This window comes from Delphinus delphis, chromosome 4 (genome assembly GCF_949987515.2).
Source record: "Delphinus delphis chromosome 4, mDelDel1.2, whole genome shotgun sequence".
NCBI lineage: Eukaryota > Metazoa > Chordata > Mammalia > Artiodactyla > Delphinidae > Delphinus > Delphinus delphis.
In genome coordinates, this window is record NC_082686.1 from 103,850,537 (window position 1) to 103,870,282 (window position 19,746).

At 38.6% G+C, this 19,746-nt stretch overlaps 1 protein-coding gene and 1 long non-coding RNA gene across 2 annotated transcripts; one reads left to right on the forward strand and one right to left on the reverse strand.

The window, feature by feature from the left end:
- The first annotated feature begins 2,705 nt into the window (after positions 1-2,705).
- LOC132424227 (uncharacterized) lies at positions 2,706-9,739 on the forward strand. Its single transcript, XR_009519184.1, has 3 exons — positions 2,706-2,726; positions 6,482-6,536; positions 9,010-9,739. It is a non-coding gene; the product is annotated as an uncharacterized lncRNA (long non-coding RNA).
- Positions 9,740-17,763: 8,024 nt separating this feature from the next.
- ARL14 (ARF like GTPase 14) lies at positions 17,764-18,901 on the reverse strand. Its single transcript, XM_060010015.1, has one exon. The coding sequence runs from the start codon at positions 18,899-18,901 to the stop codon at positions 18,323-18,325; it is 579 nt and encodes a 192-aa protein (XP_059865998.1). The 3' UTR covers positions 17,764-18,322.
- Between the last annotated feature and the right edge of the window lie 845 nt (positions 18,902-19,746).

Below are 19,746 nucleotides of genomic sequence, written 5' to 3' on the forward strand. Positions count from 1 at the left end.
TGTATTGTTTCCAAACAGAATTTGTTACCAAACCAAACTTGGATCCACCTGCCAATCTACTGACACTCGGTTGTGATGAAGGAAAGTGCAGCATTTATTGTAGGGCGCTGTACAAAGAGTCCAGGACAGCTAGTGCTCAAAAAGTCCGAACTCCCCATGGGTTTCAGCAAAGCATTTTTAAAGGCCAGGTGAGGGAGGGACATCCCAGTGTATGTGATCAGCTCGTGCACAATTCTCTGATTGACTGGTAGTGAGGTGACAGGGCGGTGTCACAGGGGCTAACGTTATAATCCTTAGGCGCTGGTAGGCCTGGGGGCCACATGCTCATTATTATCAAGTAGTTAATTTCTTCCATTTGGTGGGGGTTTTCATATCTGTAAAACAGCTCAGGAAATGTGCATCAGATACTATTATCTAGGTACTGCAGAGAGGAGCCAAAGCAGAGGATATGGGGAAGGGGTCTGTCCTGGGGAGGCCCCATAGGGTCCTGCTCGGTTACAAATTTACACCTCTGTCTAAAGTGCCAGTTTCTCTCCTTTTCACCTATTCACATTGTCAGTCCACTCATATTGAAAGCCAAAACTCAGATGTCACCTCTATCGGGTTTTATTTGGAATCCTCCAGCATCCTACATAGAGCCTGCCCAAAGATAAGTGCAAAAAAATGTCTGCTTAATAAGTGAGTTTTTTCAAAGTTTCATTCCAAGTATCTTAGGTTGAATTATTAAACCAAAGTTCCTTTACTAGATTGCAATTGATCTAGGCATTTAAAAAAAAAAACCGCTAGCATCCTTGAAAAAAACATCTTTGATAATAATCCTTTGGACATCAAGCACGGAAAGTATTTTTTTATGCCATTTTTCTTTGATCCAAAGTATTTTTCACCCTACATAACCAGATATATTTTATAACTATCTGATGAAACACTTGTTTTAAATAATGAGATTTGTTACGACAATTAACTACTTGAATGATAAAGCCCCAACTAGGGGATGAATAACATGCTCAACTCATTAAGTGTTCTACTAGCTGAGAATACAGCAGTAAACAGTATAGGTAAGGGCTCTTCTCACTGAATTTACATACTTTCATTTTAATTGGGGGTGGGGAGATGGACAGTAAACAAATGAGTATGTCATGTATCAAAGTGTTTAAACAGATGACCGAGTGGCCACTTTAGAACAGAGGGTCTGGGAAGGCTTCTCTGTGCAGGCAATTCTCAAACTGAAATCTGAAGATTTTTTAAAAGGCAACAATGCAAAATTTAGGGGAAAGAGCATTCCAACCAGAGGGCCCTGCAGCACAGCAGGGAGACAGAAAGTGGTAGATGAGGTAGGTGAAGAGGCACGTGTAGATCATGCAGTTCTTTGCAAGCAAGCATAGGGAGTGTGGATTTAAATCTCCAAGCAAAGGAGAAGCCACTGGTAGATTTCAAGAAGGGGAGCAATTTAATCTAGATTATACTTTTTGTCATTTTTTGTTTGTTTGTTTGTTTTAAATGATCCCTTTAGAAGTATGGAGAATGGATTGCAGAGGGGGTGAGGCCCACTGGAAGGCAGCAGTGCGGTCCACAGATGATTTCGGCTCAGAGTAAAATGGTGTTTGTGAAAATGGAGAGGTGAAAAACTCCAGTTTTGTAAATGGAGTCAAAAGAACTTGCTGATCCATTGGATGGAGAAGTACAGGAAGGAGAGCTGTACATTCACTTCAGAATATAGACTATTTATGTTCCTTAGGATTCTTTGTAACCTCTTGCATGTTCCTCAGTAAGGAGTTAAACTCTTTTGACACGTTTTCATTTTATATTTGTATATTTGCATGCAAATATATTTGTGGGCTTTCACCGTTTAAAAATAACTAATCTTTTTTTTTTTTTTTTGTGGTACGCGGGCCTCTCACTGTTGTGGCCTCTCCCGTTGCGGAGCACAGGCTCCGGACGCGCAGACTCAACGGCCATGGCTCACGGGCCCAGCCGCTCCGCGGCACGTGGGATCCTCGCGGACCGTGGCACGAACCCGTGTCCCCTTTATTGGCAGGCGGACTCCCAACCACTGCGCCACCAGGGAAGCCCAAAATAACTAATCTTTAACAGATGAAATGAGTTGAAGAGTGAATGGGAAATGAGAAGAGGAAACACTTGTATATAACTCCTTAAAGAAGTTTGGATTAAAGGTCTTGTTCTCTCCAGAGAGGCAGCACCTAACGTTGCTCTGAGGAACTACCCAATCACTACCGCGTACCGACTCAGTGCAATCGTCAGACAAGATGCCCCTTGGTCCAGATATGTCCCTTCCAGGAGGCCAAAGCCATCGATTACTACAAACTGCTGTCACACTTACTCCAGACGAACACCACCGCCTGCTCCTCTTGCAAACTGCCTTTGGAGATCTTCGGAGGCAAGAACCCCCGCGGGGAGCCAGAAGCGCCAGCGGAGGCGGAGAACAGTGTGACGTCAGTGCGTTGCGCGGGCCAGGGGCGGGGTCTAGCTTTTCCTCGGCTCCCGGGCGGCTCCAGGTCGGGGGTGGAAAGGTGCCGTGACGCCATCTCACTGCGCGGGCCAAAGGCCGGGCTTAGTCCCCGCCCCACGTTTGGTTCGTGGTACCCTCCAGGTCTGAGGCGGGCGGCCGGGCGCTGTGTTCATTGTGTGAGCGCGGTGTTTTTGGTTGCTTTGGCCTTTTTGCTACTCTCCGGTCCTTCCGCCAGCCTCGAGCCCTCACCACTCTCGGTGTAAGTAGTATTTTAAAATTGAAGAACCAAAGGCACGGAGAGGTGAAGTAACTTGCACAGGATAACACAGCAGATTTGGATTCTAGATAGTCTAATAATTCTCTTCACTATAAAAGGAACATAATCGTAGCTTACTCGTGGAATGTTTTGAGAGGATGCGTGTAAAGCTCCTTACATGCTCTTTACCTATGGTGGGTCTATCCATCCACTCCAGAGCAGGGACCGATTTTGCTTTCTAGCTGGCGCCGCACCGCCTCGATACAAAGGACAGAGTATCCTGAGCGAAGGGCCTGAAGCCAAGATTGCCGATCTTACCCAGCAAAGGGTGAGGTCAACGTGTAGGCGTGTCTCAGCTGCACTCTACCAATTACACACGTAGGCACAAATACAAATGTGCACCTTCTCATCTCTCTCTCACTTTTTAAATTGACATTACCCTTCCTACACTAATCCAGACTGAAAATCTCTAGTCATACTTGCTCTTTCATACGCTGCACATCTGATTACTCACTGACTCCTGTCTCCTGTTCCTTCCCTGCTCTCTATTTCTACTAGGTAAGACTTCATCAGATGATCTCTTACTCTTTCGAACTGATTCATCTGTTCAATTAGTAAATATTAATCATGAATAAAAATCATCACCAAACACTGCCTATTTTACCCCTCCTCAGCTCATAGTGGGATTATACTTCCTGGTCCTGGTCCATGAGGTGTAAGTGGATGTGACCCCTGTCACTCTCAGACACAGCATTTAATTGCTGTTTCGAGGTGCTCCAGAACTCTTTTCCCTCTTGCCCAGAAGCAGGCAACGTTTGAAGTGGTGGTAGCTTCATCAGCCTGCATCCCTGAATGGTTAAGATGAGCGGAGACCCACGTTGACCCATGAGGAGCATGTAGCATGGGAAAGAGATAAACTTCTTTTGTTTTAAGGCACTGAAACTTTTGGTGCTATTGGTCACCACAGCATAACTTAGCCTGTCTTGATTGATACAAGTGCCTATGGGAGTGAGAAAAAACAATTTTGGTCTCTGTTCTAGTGGAGCTTATACCAGAGGTATCTCTATAAAATATAAATCTGACCCTCTTCCCTGCTTTAAAACTTTTATTTAAAAATATCTTCCCATTGCTTGAAGGATAAAGTCCAAACTCTTAGCCTGGCATTCTAGGCCCTTTACCACTAGGCCCCAAATTGCACTTCCATTACACTTTTCCATCTATTTTATGGTCCAGCCAAACTATACTACTGGCTGTTTACTGCCTTGATCCATATGCTTTCAAACCCCTGCCTGAACCTTCACCCATGCCATACCTTCAAACTGGGATGCTCTCCACCCATGTTTGCATATCCTGGTTTACTCCCCTGTGCTCACTAAATACCTCATGCCACCCCCTACTAACCCTTTTAGAACCCTCATAACAACCTTAATTACATGTTTCAGTGATTGTCTTCCTTCAGAGCTGTAAACCCCTTAAGAAGTCCATCTTATTCAGCGTTGGGTCAGGCATATATAAGGACTTACAGATTTGTTAAATGAATGAATGGCTTGTTGGATCCCTCAAGGTTCACTAGAAATGCTGTCAGTTCCATGTATTAGTTTCCTATTTCTGCTGTAACAAATTACCACGTAATTAATGGCTGAAAAAACATAAATTTATTACCTTACAGTTCTGTAGGCAGGTCTGTATTCCTTTGCAGAGGCTCTAAAGGAGAATCTGTTTCCTTGCTTTATCTAGGCACTAGAGGCTGCCCACATTCCTTGCATTGTAGTCCCCTTATTTTATCTTCAAAGCCAGCAATGTTGCATCTATGAGCATTCTTCCATAGTCACATCCTCTAACTGTGAACTCAGTGGGGAAATTTCCTCTGATTGTAAGGATCCTTGTCATTAGATTAGGCTCACCTGGATAATCTTGGATGATCTCCCCATCTCAGCATACTTAATTTAATCATGTTTTCCTTCTTGACATGTAAAGTAACACATTCACAGTTCCTGGGACTAGCACAAGGGTATCTGTGGGGGGGCCATTCTGCCTATCACATTGCAGAGTCTTTCCTTGCTTCTCTCTCTCACTTGACATTTACCCTTCAACATCAGCCAAATGAACTCTTCCCTAAGGAGCATCAGGAGTCTCCTTGAAGTAGGGTAACCAAATATGGGCCAAACTTAGACACTTTTAAGAGTGAAAGGGAGTACCATAAACAGGTCAGCAGGTGTACACTGGTCTGACCAGATATGGCAGAATGAAATGGATGTGTGACCTGCAGAGGCCCTACCCCGAATTGCAGCAACTTAATTATAGACTTCTACACTCCAACCTGGTCTCTTAAAAATCAAGTAGATGTTGGGAGGTTTTACTTTCCTCAGAAGATTTATGCTTTAGACTGGAGATGGGACACTATCTGGCTCAGCAGGCTAAACAGAATCTTTTTTCTTTACAGTTTTAACAATACATAAATAATATATAAACAACATAATATTTATATTAGGGACACGAGACTTTATGATGTATATTGCATATACGTACATCAAATGTATATGCAAGTATATATCAAGCTCACAATTTGACGTTTGTCTTTTGATTTTGTTACTGATGAATCCTCTTTTAATGGGTAGTTCCAATACACCTTGTAGCCACATGACAAAAGATGAAAAGAATTCAAGGTCAGGAAGCTGAGGATTGTACTTGTAAATGGTGATTTTCAGCTTTGGGGAGAAAGGAAAAAAACATGCTAAAGTAGGGATCCCATAGCTTTTCCTAAACCTTTATCTGATCAAGGTTTTCCATTTCAAAGTCTCTTAATCCTAGATCACAGATAAAGCCAGAAGATATTTCAGGAAATCATCTTGTGATCTTATTATACAAATAAGTTGAGTGTTGTACTCAAGGTTAGTTATTACTCTGCAGTTGTGTGGCTTTCCAATTCTATCATGTCCTTGACATTTTTCTCTGTAAGAGAGCCTCCCCCCAACCCCACACCTTTTCTTTCCTTTTCAACTTCTTATATTTTTATTATATACCACTATGGACTTAAGAGTTTTTATTTTTATTTATTCAATGTGTTGTCATCTGTATTCTTTTTTGATGTCCAGATTGTCTCAGATTGGCCAGTGGGAGTCCCTTTAAGCCACCACTTTTGACCTATCTCCATCAGCCTTTGAGTTCTTTCTTACTTCCTGGCATAAGATATTTCAGGCTCACTTGTACTTTACGTGCCCCAGATCTGAACTGCCATTTCTCCGAGAAGCTCTGGTTCCTTTCAGTGAGGTATCATATTTAGAAACCAAGATCTGAGTTCTAGGTGCACTAGTTGCTACTGGGGTGTCATTGCCTCTTAACCTTTTTAGTTTCCCTTTGGAATGTCCACTTTTTTTTTTTTTTATTTTTTTTATTGCGGTACGCGAGTCTCTCACTGTTGTGGCCTCTCCCCTTGCGGAGCACAGGCTCCGGACGCGCAGGCTCAGCGGCCATGGCTCACGGGCCCAGCCGCTCCGCGGCATGTAGGATCTTCCCGGACCGGGGCACGAACCCATGTCCCCTGCATCCGCAGGTGGACTCTCAACCACTGCGCCACCAGGGAAGACCCTGCATGTCCACTTTTGCATTCTTTTGTTCAGCTGAGTAATATTTCACTCTGGGAATATACCTTTTTCTTTTTTAACCAGTCTTCAATGGAAGAACGTTCAGGTTATTTCCAGTATTTTGCTATTACAAATAATGCCACAATCAATAACCTTCTACATATGTTGTTTTAGATCTGTGATTGTCTTCAGGGAAAGATTTCTACAAGTGAGATTGCTAGAGTAAACGGTAAGTGCACCCAACTGGATGGGATTAACTGTTTTGATCAATTGTCTGCCATATTTAAAAGGAAATGTCTAATTTGAAAGATTTAACATAAGGAGTTTAATAAAAAGTTTCAAAAGTGCAAATGTAGCTTTGTTGTATAATGCAGGATTCTCTACAGAAGTCATATTTCTTTTTCCAACAGCACTGGAAGAGATTATTCATTTTCCCACAGTTTCAACCAACAGAATTACAGAATATGATTTCAAACTTTTAGATTTTTACAAACATGATAGGTGAGGAGTGGTATCTAAATGTACTGTTAATTTGCATTTCTCTAATAGTGAAGGTGGAGATTTTTTTTCATTTGTTTAAGGATGATTTGAATATTATTGATTGTTAACAGTGTGTGTGTCTTTTGTACATTTTTCTACAGAGTTTTGGTTCTTTTTCTCTTGATAAGTATTCTTTTAGGAACATAAGATATTTATGTATGATATATATTGCAAATATTAACACCCAGTTCGATAATTGTATTTTGACTTTGTTTATGATGTTTGCCACAACATTCATTTTTATGTAGTCAAATTTATCAATATTCTCTTTTATTATGTCTGGATTTTGAGTCATAGTTAGCAAAAACTAGTACAAATTTTGGCATTAATTTTTTCCTGTCATAGGTGATTTGAAATTTACAAGTTTAACTACTCAAACTACTCATGTTGATTCTTCAACACATAAGGCTGTAGTCATCAGTCATCTAATAGCTAAAAGTTTTTACATCTCTTTTATTCCTTATTTTTAAAGAATCCATTTAGAATAACCTGATTTTGACCTTTTAGAAAGCAATTTGACAGTATGTATTGAGGCATAAGACTTTGCAACCTTGAAATACTATCCTAGGGGAAAAAAATCCTAAGCCCAGAACCTAATACAGTGCCTGGTATTTATTAAGTATTCAGGCAATAGTTGCAGAATCGGGGAATAAATATGAGGGAGGGGAAATACACGCATGAAGATGTTTGTTGCTGAATTATTTACATGAAAAATTGGCTGCAACCTAAAAAACCAATAGTGGAGAAATGATTAAATAAGCTATGGTTTACCTACTTCATTGAAAATGATGTAACACTGAAATGGTGTTTCTGAAAGATATATAATAATATGGTAAAGCTATATAGTATATGGATATGATGATAGATGAAAAAACAAATTACCAAATTATCAAAAAAGATCTATTGAATATATACACACATTGAAGAAAAATAAAGACTGGAAGAAAATGTAGCAAAATGCTAACAGAGAGTTGTATTTTCCTATTTTCCAAACTTTCTTTTTCTGATGAAAAACTAAAAATGTTTAAATATTCATTGTCTGCTCTCTAGCTGTTCTTAGACTCTGAGTGCAGCAATGGAGAGATCATTTGAAAATGTGAAGTAGGGCTTAGAAGAGAATTATACAGAGGTACACTACAGAATTCTCTCCAAACATCTGGCAGTAGGAGCTTGATTATATACAAAAGACCACTGTAAATGCTTTCACAATTTTAGGTGGCTGTGTGGCTTTGAGTCTCAGATCTCTTAAGTGAGGATAATAATGGTATCCCGTATAGTTAATGTAAGGATGAAATGAGATAATACATATAAATGCTTAGAACAGAAACTGGGCGACAGAGTGTGTGAACTAATGTTAGCTGTTTTGGTTTTTGGTTTCTGGGTTTTTTTCTTAAATTATAAAAACTTGGTTACAATGCCCCCATGTGTCTGTACATTGCAATATTTCTGGTCATTAAAAGGATTTCTTATTACTTTAGATCAATGCATTTGAAATGACAGTTCTAGGGCCATGCATTATCCACTCATGTTTTATATAGACTCTGAAGATTAAACAGCTCTTTTGAAAATAATGTTTTATCCCCTGAATATAAAAGTAACACACACTCACTATATAAAATTTGGAAAGTACTAAGAACTATAAGGAATTATAGCCATCTATAATGTAACCACCCAAACATTTTGGTGTTTTTATATTTTCTATGTAAATATATATACATATATATTTATGTATGTGTGTATGTGTGTGTGTGTATATATATATATATATATATATATATTTGCTTTATTTTTACAAATTCAGGGTAGTGTATGTTTTTACACAGGAATAAATTTTAGCATAAATGTAAAATGTATATTTTACTTTAAAACAAGAACAGAAATGTAACTATGTAGATAATGGAGGTTGTCCCATGGTAAACAGAGGATTGCATCTTGTTGTCACCAGTCTCTCATGTTTCCCATTAAGAGTAGGTACATTGAACTAGAGTGGAAAGATGCCTTAAAAAAATGCTTTAAAGTGAAAGAAAATCCAACCTGATTTAGAAGTACAATGCCACTTATGTATAACTTGAGGAGGGAATTATGAGAATCAGTTTGTTGTACTAAGGAGGCTTTCCTCTTCCTCTTTTCAAAAATTTATTATTTATTTATTATTTTTTTAGCTGCACTGCACAGCATATGGGATCTTAGTTCCCTGACCAGGGATCAAACCTGCATTCTCTGCGTTGGAAGTGTGGAGTCTTAACCGCTGGACTACCAGGGAAGTCCCTCCTCTTCTTTAATATAATAATTAGTTGGTAGCAAATCTCTATTTTAAAATTATTTCTTATCTGTATATAAAATGTGGCATTTTGTATAGGAAATAGGAAAAAATAAGAATGTAATTATATGTATTTGATTAGTTTTGCAATGAGAATACAAAAGAAGGGTAAATCAGAAACTAATGAAAATAGTTACAGGTTAGGGATAGGTGGGAAAGGCTAGGATGTGAGCCAGACTTCTCTGAATATACCTTTTCATACAGTCTTCACTTCTGAGGCATGTAAATATTCTATGAATTTAAAAATTAAAATTAATATTAACTCAAAAGATAAAGAAGAGTCAAACCTTAAAATTGAATACAAATAGCAAAAATCAACCAAAATCAATATCATATTTATAACACAGGCACAGAAAAAATTAATTAAAGTAGCTTTTGAACACCGCACTGAATAAAAACAGAAAGAACTAAAAAGAAGTCTTGAACTTTCCCGAGTGGGTTTATCAGAGATGGCAGTTTGGTATAGTGATTCTGGAAGTATTTTGTTGTGTTGTAGCATAAGGCAAATGAGTAACTGTACTGATGCTTTTTAGAACCAGAGTTCTTTGTAGGAGAAGAGGGATACAAATAAAAATGGGGAAGATAAGGAAAAATCCTATGGTGTTGATTCAACCTGGAGGTATCAATATTATTTTTAAATATATATATAAATATATAGGTATTTCCTTGCTTTTAAAGATATATATAGTATGTTATGTGTGTGTGTGTATATATATATATATTTCCTTGCTTTTTCTGTTGAATGGGCCTATAAGCAGTGACACCCCAGTAACAGTGAGCACAGCTAGCACCATTATTCAGTTTCTAAATACCATCCCCCAGTGAAAGGCACCAGGACTCCTGGGAGAAATGGTTAATTCCAGGTCTGAGGCAGCTGTGTAGGGAAAGTACAGGATGACTCAATGTCCTCCCAAACAAGGAATTACTCAAAGACAAATGGGGACATGTCAACAGAATACAGAAGCTGGCTTAAAAGAGCTTCTCCTGGGCAAATTTGGGACAGTTTGAGCATTAAAAAGAATTGGGACAGAAATGGATCATAACAGTGTCAGTAACAACACAAATTCCAGGAATTTAATTTCATACACCTCCACCCCACCCACCCCAGATATTCTGACAAATAGGTCTGGGGTCGGGTTTAAGAATTTTACATTTCTTTTTTTTTTTTTTACATCTTTATTGGAATATAATTGCTTTACAATGGTGTGTTAGTTTCTGCTTTATAACAAAGTGAATCATTTATACATATACATATGTTCCCATATCTCTTCCCTCTTGAGTCTCCCTCCCTTCCACCCTCCCTATCCCACCGCTCCAGGTGGTCACAAAGCACTGAGCTGATCTCCCTGTGCTATGCGGCTGCTTCCTACTAGCTATCTATTTTACGTTTGGTAAAAGTGTATATATGTCCATGCCTCTCTCTTGCTTTGTCACAGCTCACCCTTCCCCCTCCACATATCCTCAAGTCCATTCTCTAGTAGGTCTGTGTCTTTATTCCTGTCTTACCCCTAGGTTCTTCATGAGATTTTTTTTTTCTTAAATTCCATATATATGTGTTAGCATACGGTATTTGTCTTTTTCTTTCTGACTTACTTCACTCTGTATGACAGACTCTAGGTCTATCCACCTCATTACAAATAGCTCAATTTCATTTCGTTTTATGGCTGAGTAATATTCCATTGTATATATGTGCCACATCTTCTTTATCCATTCATCCGATGATGGGCACTTAAGTTGTTTCCATCTCCTGGCTATTGTAAATAGAGCTGCAATGAACATTTTGGTACATGACTCTTTTTGAATTATGGTTTTCTCAGGGTATATGCCCAGTAGTGGGATTGCTGGGTCATATGGTAGTTCTATTTGTAGTTTTTTAAGGAACCTCCATACTGTTCTCCATAGTGGCTGTACCAATTCACTTTCCCACCAGCAGTGCAAGAGTGTTCCCTTTTCTCCACACCCTCTCCAGCATTTATTGTTTCTAGATTTTTTGATGATGGCCATTCTGACTGGTATGAGATGATATCTCATTGTAGTTTTGATTTGCGTTTCTCTAATGATTAATGATGTTGAGCATTCTTTCATATGTTTGTTGGCAGTCTGTATATCTTTGGAGAAATGTCTATTTAGGTCATTTTTGGATTGGGTTGTTTTTGGATTGGGTTGTTTGTTTTTATTGTTATTGAGCTGCATGAGCTGCTTGTAAATTTTGGAGATTAATCCTTTGTCAGTTGCTTCATTTGCAAACATTTTCTCCCATTCTGAGGGTTGTCTTTTGGTCTTCTTTATGGTTTCCTTTGCTGTGCAAAAGCTTTGAAGTTTCATTAGGTCCCATTTGTTTATTTTTGTTTTTATTTCCGTTTCTCTAGGAGGTGGGTCAAAAAGGATCTTGCTGTGATTTATGTCATAGAGTGTTCTGCCTATGTTTTCCTCTAAGAGTTTGATAGTTTCTGGCCTTACATTTAGGTCTTTAATCCATTTTGAGCTTATTTTTGTGTATGGTGTTAGGGAGTTTTCTAATCTCATACTTTTACATGTACCTGTCCAGTTTTCCCAGCACCACTTATTGAAGAGGCTGTCCTTTCTCCACTGTACATACCTGCCTCCTTTATCAAAGATAAGGTGACCATATGTGCGTGGGTTTATCTCTGAGAATTTACATTTCTAAGCAGCTTGCAGGTGAGGTTGCTGCTGCTGATCTATGGACCTCGGTTTGAGTGGCACTGGATTATAAAAGTTTGAATTCAAAACGTATCTATGAGTCTAGGGCTTCCCTGGTGGCGCAGTGGTTAAGAATCCCCTTCCCAGTGCAGGGGACATGGGTTCGAGTGCTGGTCCGGGAAGATCCCACATGCCGCGGAGCAACTAAGCCCATGCACCACGACTACTGAGCCTGCGCTCTAGAGCCCGCGCTCCGCAACAAGAGAAGGCACCGCAATGAGAAGCCCGCGCCACAACGAAGAGTAGCGCCTGCTCGTGGCAACTAGAGAAAAGCCCGCGCACAGTAATGATCCAATGCAGCCAAAAGTAAATAAACTAAATAAATAAATTTATAAAGAAAAAAGTATCTGTGTGGATTAAAATGCAATCTACTGTTTAAAAAGTATCTCTGAGTCTATAATGAGAGCGAAAGGGGAGGTGGAGATTGATTGCTTGCTTATGGAGAAGAGGGTTTAGAAAAAAAGTAAGCTATTTTTTACAAATGAATGCCAGCTCATAAATGTACAAGGAAAAACAGGTTTAGCAAATCACCATTTTGCAGTTCCCAGTGTAATAACTGACTCAGGAAAGGATCATCAATGTATGATAAAACCATTAAGAGAAAGGCTTTGGGGGAACAGAATGTTCATATGGTCTCAAAATATCATACTTACCATATCAAATTACTTATTTAGAATGGAGGGGAAAGTTATACTTTTACCATGGGGAAATCTAGTGGGCATTATCATAAAGGAAGTGATCAAATGGAGCGTCATCAATAATGGGACAGTGTGACCCTATGTGCCTCCTAATGGATTTAGTGGGAACTGTAACAACACCTAAGGAATATTCTTGCCAAAAATGTTTAACTTGAATTTAATCATGAAGAAACAATCAGACAAATCCAGACTGTGGGACAGTCTTTAAACTATCTGGACTGGACTCTTCAAAATTTTCTAGGTCATGGAAAAATAGGAAAAGATAGGGGAAATACACTAAATTGAAAGTGATGACCAAATGCAATAGATCAGAGAAATTTAATGGTAAAAACTGTTAAATTTAAATTGTTAAATTCATTGTATGATAATACATGAGGTTTTTAAAAACAATCTTGGAAATTGGAGGACTAGGTTCAGTAAGTGCTTAATCAGTTCCCCATTTCTTTAAAATAGTGTTGATAATATTTGTTATGCTTCCCCATAAGATTTCATGAGAACAAAATGAGATAATGTTTGTGAAAATACTACCCATATGGTTATCATCCAATAATCAACTTTTATATTTGTGTGGTATTTTCAAGGTAAAATGTGCTAATCTAATCTACTGATAGTTAACACTATGCTAAAAATCTGGTGGACACTATATCCCATAATACGTTAAAGTACTATTTAGTCCTGCCAAAGGAGAGGTCTCTCTGGCTTCTGTCTTTCTGCTTCTCAGTCTCTGTCTGTCTGTCTCTCTCTGTGGAGACAGAGCTCCTGCAAACAAGAGCAGGCCCGCCTGTAAGCAGGGCTTACAGAAGCCTGACAGATGATGTTTCCTGGGTTGTTGCTCCCCATACTCAACACACTGATGCCTCTGCAGATTGTCCCTTGGTGCCACCTACGAGGGACAAGCACTTCAGGACACTCCATCTGAAATTCCCAGTCTTCCTTGGTTTGGCAGAACCCAATTTGTTCATCATCAGAACATAACAATGTTCAGCTTTTTAAAATGAAAAATTAATTTTAACATGTATCAGTCACTGCTGCCACTTTGTTTATTTGCCATTCTTTATTCTTAGGCCCTGCAGGCATTTTTTTTCACCTGGGAATACTTAGAAAATCAGATAGAAATATTTAACTGATATTTACCTTTCAGTCTCTAACCAAGGAACATTTCAGAAGTGTGATTTTGGTTGCTACAGATCCATGGCAGCATACTACATTGATAAATGTTTTGTCGTGCTACGCATAGATAACAGAGAATAAAATGTATGACAGTAATAAATATCAAGGCATGCATATTCACAGCTTCTTTCCTCTCACCTGCTAAGGAATATTTTGGTGTTGTCCATGTAACCTTTTTCCCTTCCTTTAAGTCTGGCCTTAATTAGGTAGAGCAGAATGAAGAGTGTACTCTGTGTGTGTGTGTGTGTGTGTGTGTGTGTGTGTGTGTGTGTGTTGGAGTGTGTAGAGAAGCATGTTGGGAGAGCAGAAAGGAAATGCCTAAGAAAGGAAAGATTGGTAAAATTTACACTGAAAAGAAAGCAAATGACTGAGGAAAGATAGATTAGATCCCAGGGAAGAAATGGGATAAAGCATGAGAGTATTTAAGTTTCTTGGAGAATATTAGTAGAGATTTTAAGGAACAGCTGCTTATGGGGGAGAGACGTTGAAATGACGGATAGGAAAAAGCTACTTTATAAGTTTTGCTCTACATTAAGGACGTATCTGCTCACCACACACACCCAGTTTTCTGAAGTAAAGATTTTAATTGCTTTTCATTATTTTTCGGGACTGTTTTCTGTGAATTTTACATTATGCTAAGACTGGGCCACAAAGGGCTTGACTTAATTCAGACTACCAAAATAGTCAGGAACACCAGGATACATTTTCTATTCTGACATTTTCTATAGACATAAGCTAGTGACCCCTAATTTTAAGATTATTAAGAAGGTTGTTTTTTACTCCCCCCGCCAGTTTTACTGAGAAATAATTGGCATACAACACTGTGTAAATTTAAGGCACACAGCATGATAGCTTGATTTACATATATTGTGTGAAATGATTACCACGATGGCTCAGCTAACATCATCTCATATAGATACAATAGACAGAAAAGGAAGAAGAAAAGGAAAAAGAAATATTCTGTGATACAAACTTTTAGGACCCTCTTAACATTTGTACCTCTTGACTACCTTACCGCAAATCCCCCTCCCCTCATTCTCTGCCTTTGGTAACCACAAGTCTGATCTCTTTTTTATGCATTTAGTTTTTGTTTTTTGCTTTTCTAGGTTTCACATATGAGATCATACAGTATTTATCTTTTCTCTGTCTGATTTACTTCACTTAATGTAACGCCTTCAAGGTCCTAGGAAGGTTTTTTTAAAATCAAATAGGGAAAATGTTAAGGGACGATGCATTTTTTTAAAAAGATGCACATTTGCAGTTTTAATAATCTCATGAAATTTAGGAAAAACTCTACTATGAAGCATTTAACATTGCCACTCCCCTGAGATCTTCCTGAAATCAGAAACTCTTTTTGCCACAGTCTTTCAGCATGTTTCTTATATCTGTTACTGCACTTAATTCATTCTGCCTAGCTTGTTTTCCAAAGAAATTTCTTACTATAAAAGCAGTATATGTTGGCCTAAGTTTATTCTTTTCCCCCCAGCTTTATTGAAGTATAATTAACAAATAAAATTGTAATATATTTTCTATTATGTATATAATAATATATTAAAGTACACAGCGTGATGATTTGATAATATACACTGTGAAAGTATTCCCACAATCAAGTTAATTAACACATTCTCCGTCACCTCACATAGTTACTGGTTTTTTTTTTGGTGGTGATAGAACGTTTAAGGTTTACTCTCTTGGCAAATTTCAAGTATATAATACAATATTATTAACTATAGTCACCATGATGTACATTAGATTCTCAGAACTTATTCATCGTATAATTGAAAGTTTGTACCCTATTACCAACCTCCCCCATCACACCACCACTACCACCACCCCCTTGGCAACCACCAATCTACTTTCTGTTTCTATGAGTTTGGCTTTTTTAGATTCCACATATCAGTAAGATCATACAGTACTTGTCTTTCTCTGTCTGACTTGTTTCACTTAGCATAATGCCAAACTCCAGGTTCATCCATGTTATCACAGATGTCAGGATTTCTTTCTTTTCGTGGCTGAATAATATTCCACTGTGTATATATACCACATTTTCTCTATCCATTCATTCATCAGTGGACACTTATGTTGTTTCCATGTCTTGGCTATTGTAAATAATGTTGTAATGAACATGGGAGTGCAGATATCTCTTCAAGGTAGTGATTTCATTTCCTTTGGAGCTACACCTAGAAGTGGGATTGCGGGACCATATGGTAGTTCTATTTTTAATTTAGCCTGGATTTATTTTTTTTTAATTTTTTAAAATTTATTTTTATTGAAGTATAGCTGTTTTACAATGTTGTGTTAGTTTCAGGTGTAGAGCAAAGTGATTCAGTTATACATACATATATTTTTTTGTTTTTTTGACTTTTTTTAATACAGCAGGTTCTTATTAATATCTATTTTATTCATATTAGTGTATATATGTCAATCCCAATCTCCCAATTCATCTCACCACCACCACCCCATATCTTCTTGGTTTTAGATTCTTTTCCCTTTTAGGTTATTACAAAATATTGAGTATAGTTCCCTGTGCTATACAGTAGGTCCCTGTTGGTTATCTGTTTTATATATAATAGTGTATGTATGTTAATCCCAAACTCCTAATTTATCCCTCCCCTGCCCCCTTTCCCTTTTGGTAACCGTGTGTTTTCTATGTCTGTGGGTCTATTTCTGTTTTGTGTATAAGTTCACTTGTATCATTTTTTTTCTTTTAGATTCCACATATAAGTGATATCATATGATATTTGACTCTGTCTGACTTACTTCACTTAGTATGATCACCCCCAGGTCCATCCATGTTGCTGCAAATGGCATTATTTTATTCTTTTTTATGGCTGAGTAACATTTAGCTTGAATTTATTCTTAATTGCGCTCATTGAAGACAGAGGCCATACCTTATTTATAAAACAATATCATGGCAATTAACAGCACAGGCCTTGAAGTCAGACACCTGAGTTTGAATCTTAGCTCTGCTACTCCTCACTTAAAATACCAAATAATTTTCTGCGGTTGTTACTGTTGTTTAACTTTGTTTAGTCTCAGTACTCTCATCTATAAAATTGAGATAATTATAGCTGTTTCTCTCAGGGAAGTTGTGAACATTAAATGAAAAGATGTATGAAAGCGTTTAAAAGAATTCCTGGCACACACGGTATTCAACCAATGGTAACTATAATTAACTATATGCCTACTTTATTATTTGAATCCCTACCATGTAGCACAGAAGGATTTGTTGCTGAACAACAAATCATGGCTAAGGTGAGAGAAGAAAACCACGGAAGAATCCAGGGGCTGGCAACCTTGCTTTACTATACCTTTATTTTTCTCTGTGACCTTAATATTTGGAGTCCCAGGGTGTGTAGTGGGGTTTTGGGGCCTGCTTCTAGCCCAGATGAGCCTTATTGGACGTGGGCTAGGAGGAAAGAGTGTCTTCTGTTAGTACCAGGGCCTCCCTGGGTGTTCTGAGCCTCTCAGGGGAATTGCAATTCAATCTCCAGTTCCTTCTCCCCTCCTTGCCTCACCCCACAGTGTCTCTGGAGAGTCTCCTGGTGATGGGAACTTCACTGACTAACCTGCATCTTCAGTGGGGTCCCCAGGAGTTGGGGACTCTCTTAAACACCACTCCTGCACAAAGCACTTCTTATTTCTCCAGGTCAGAAAGAGTTTCTCCTGTTGTAGCACTTGGTACTTATTCCCCTGTTCTAGCTACTGGCTTTGTGTTGTTTCCCCTGTGAATTGCTAGGTGTCTGAGAGCAAAGTCTGGCTCTGGTTCCTGTTTGATCAGTACAGTGAGCTGTACGTATGTTCCCAAGTAATAACTGTTATATTGAATTTTACTGAAGCCGGTCTTGGGATTGCAGCATCCAGCTGAGCGATAAGCCCAGACCTTGCCCTAAAGTCTAAGCTGCTACCCTGACCCCAGAGCTTTAAGATACAAACTTCTCCCTATAGGAGAACACAGCCTCTGGGCAATTAACAGCCTAGAGTTCATTATTTGACTCATTGTAAGAAGTTCCTAGCAATAGATTTCAAAAAGCTAGCAGGAATGCAGAAAAAAACAAAAACAAAAACCCTTTATTTAGGTGATAGGGATTTACAAAATATTAACATCAAACATTTTCCTCTTCATAATTTAAAGTTCGATTTTTTACACCACCCAGCTATTACACAGGAGCATGGTGGAAATTCAATACCTGTAACAGCTGGAAACAGTCTGAAAGAATTCTGACTCTATTAGCAGAAGAATTCTGACTCTATTACTTAAACTTTTTCCAGTAATATAAAAATAATAAGGCAAGAATTTATTTGGTCTCAAATATGATTATTCTGAATCATCCAACATGCACGAAATTGTAAAATTTTCATTCTCAATTATCGTTACTACATAGTTTGCTAAAGTGCCTGGCCCCAGATAATATTTTCTAGATATTATTCTGAGTTGTTTAATGGAATTTAGGTGAAATAACATTTCAGGAAAAGTTTACCAACTCAGCAACTTGCTTTTCTCACTTGGCCTGGAGAAAAAATTACCCTTTCAACTTCATCAGCATCTCTTTCCCCACTTGGACCTCAGTTTTGCTTGAAGAATGCTAATATGTCTCCTCTTGATTTCATGTGGCTTTTCACAAATCCAGTTAACTTCCGGAACCCCTCCATCAGCCCGTCCCCGGTGACAGCACAGCAGGGCTGCACGTACCAGTTCCGGTCACTGCAGAGTTGCTTCACTTTGAACATTCTGGTGATGTCCTTGGCACTCAGAGCACCAGGCACGTCTTGTTTGTTGGCTAACAGGATAACAGGCACATTTTTAATGTGCTCATTCTTCAAAATCTGCTCAAATTCTCGCCTGGAGTCTTCCAGTCGCTGTGTATCTGTACTGTCTACAACATATACCAAGCCATCGGTGTTCTCACAGTAGAGGCCCCACACAGTTCTCATTTTTTCCTGTCCTCCAACATCCCAGACCGTAAGTGGAACACCCTTTTCCAACTCAATCATCTCCACGTTGAAACCTACTGTTGGGCTGGTCACAATATCCTTAGCAAGCTTTAATTTGTAAAGGAGAGTAGACTTCCCAGCAGCGTCAAGTCCCAGAAGAAGAATTCGGGCTTGCTTGGCTTTGGGGTTTTTAGAATTCAATAGACCCATTTTAGGCTTTTTTTTTTTTTTTTCTTTGAAGACCTTTTCTTTTCGCTGGAGCCAGTGTTTCCTCTCCAGGTCTTGCATGAAAATGTTAAGAGGAAAGAAGAGAGCAAATGCTTCATGTTATAGTCTAAGAATAGGAACTTGCGTGCATTTATGTTGTAGATTATCAACTTGATTATGGGCAAACAGTGTTTCATTTGCAGTCCCAACCAATCCTGAGGTATCTGTGATGTGAGTAACCAGCCAGTGTCATAGAAGCTCAAAGGGGAAATTCTTTGTGAGTGAGTAGGACTTAGGAGGGGCCTGCCTGTGTGACACTGCAGCTTGTTCTCTTCCAGATGTTGGAAGTCTAGGGTAATCAAAGGTTTGGATATGCAGGGGAACATGGTTTGGTAGCGGGATAAAAACTTAACTTTACAAGTGGTTTGTAGAAATTCTCTAGTTATTTGACTATTTATCTTATCCCAGTTGTAAATAAGTAACCAGACTTCTGAAGCCATGAAGAGAGAGTTTACCTCACACTGCCCTGAGCAGTATCTTTAGTACTTTCCAGATTACTCAGTAGGAAACTTTAAACCATCCAAAGTTATCTGAACCTTACTTCCATAATCATATAGAGAATCACTTCTTTAATCTTCTAGATAGAAAGTTTACACTATTCACAAGACCAAATTTACAGGAGGGGGAAGTTTGTAACACAAACACTTTTAAAAGTAAGCAGTCTGATTAAAGGTGGCGAATGAATATATTTATCTCCTCTCCTCAAGACTCCACCAAAATGATGGTAAAGGAATAAAAAGAACATATAAACTCATATCTAGAGCAGGAGAGTCCATCAGAGGGTGAGA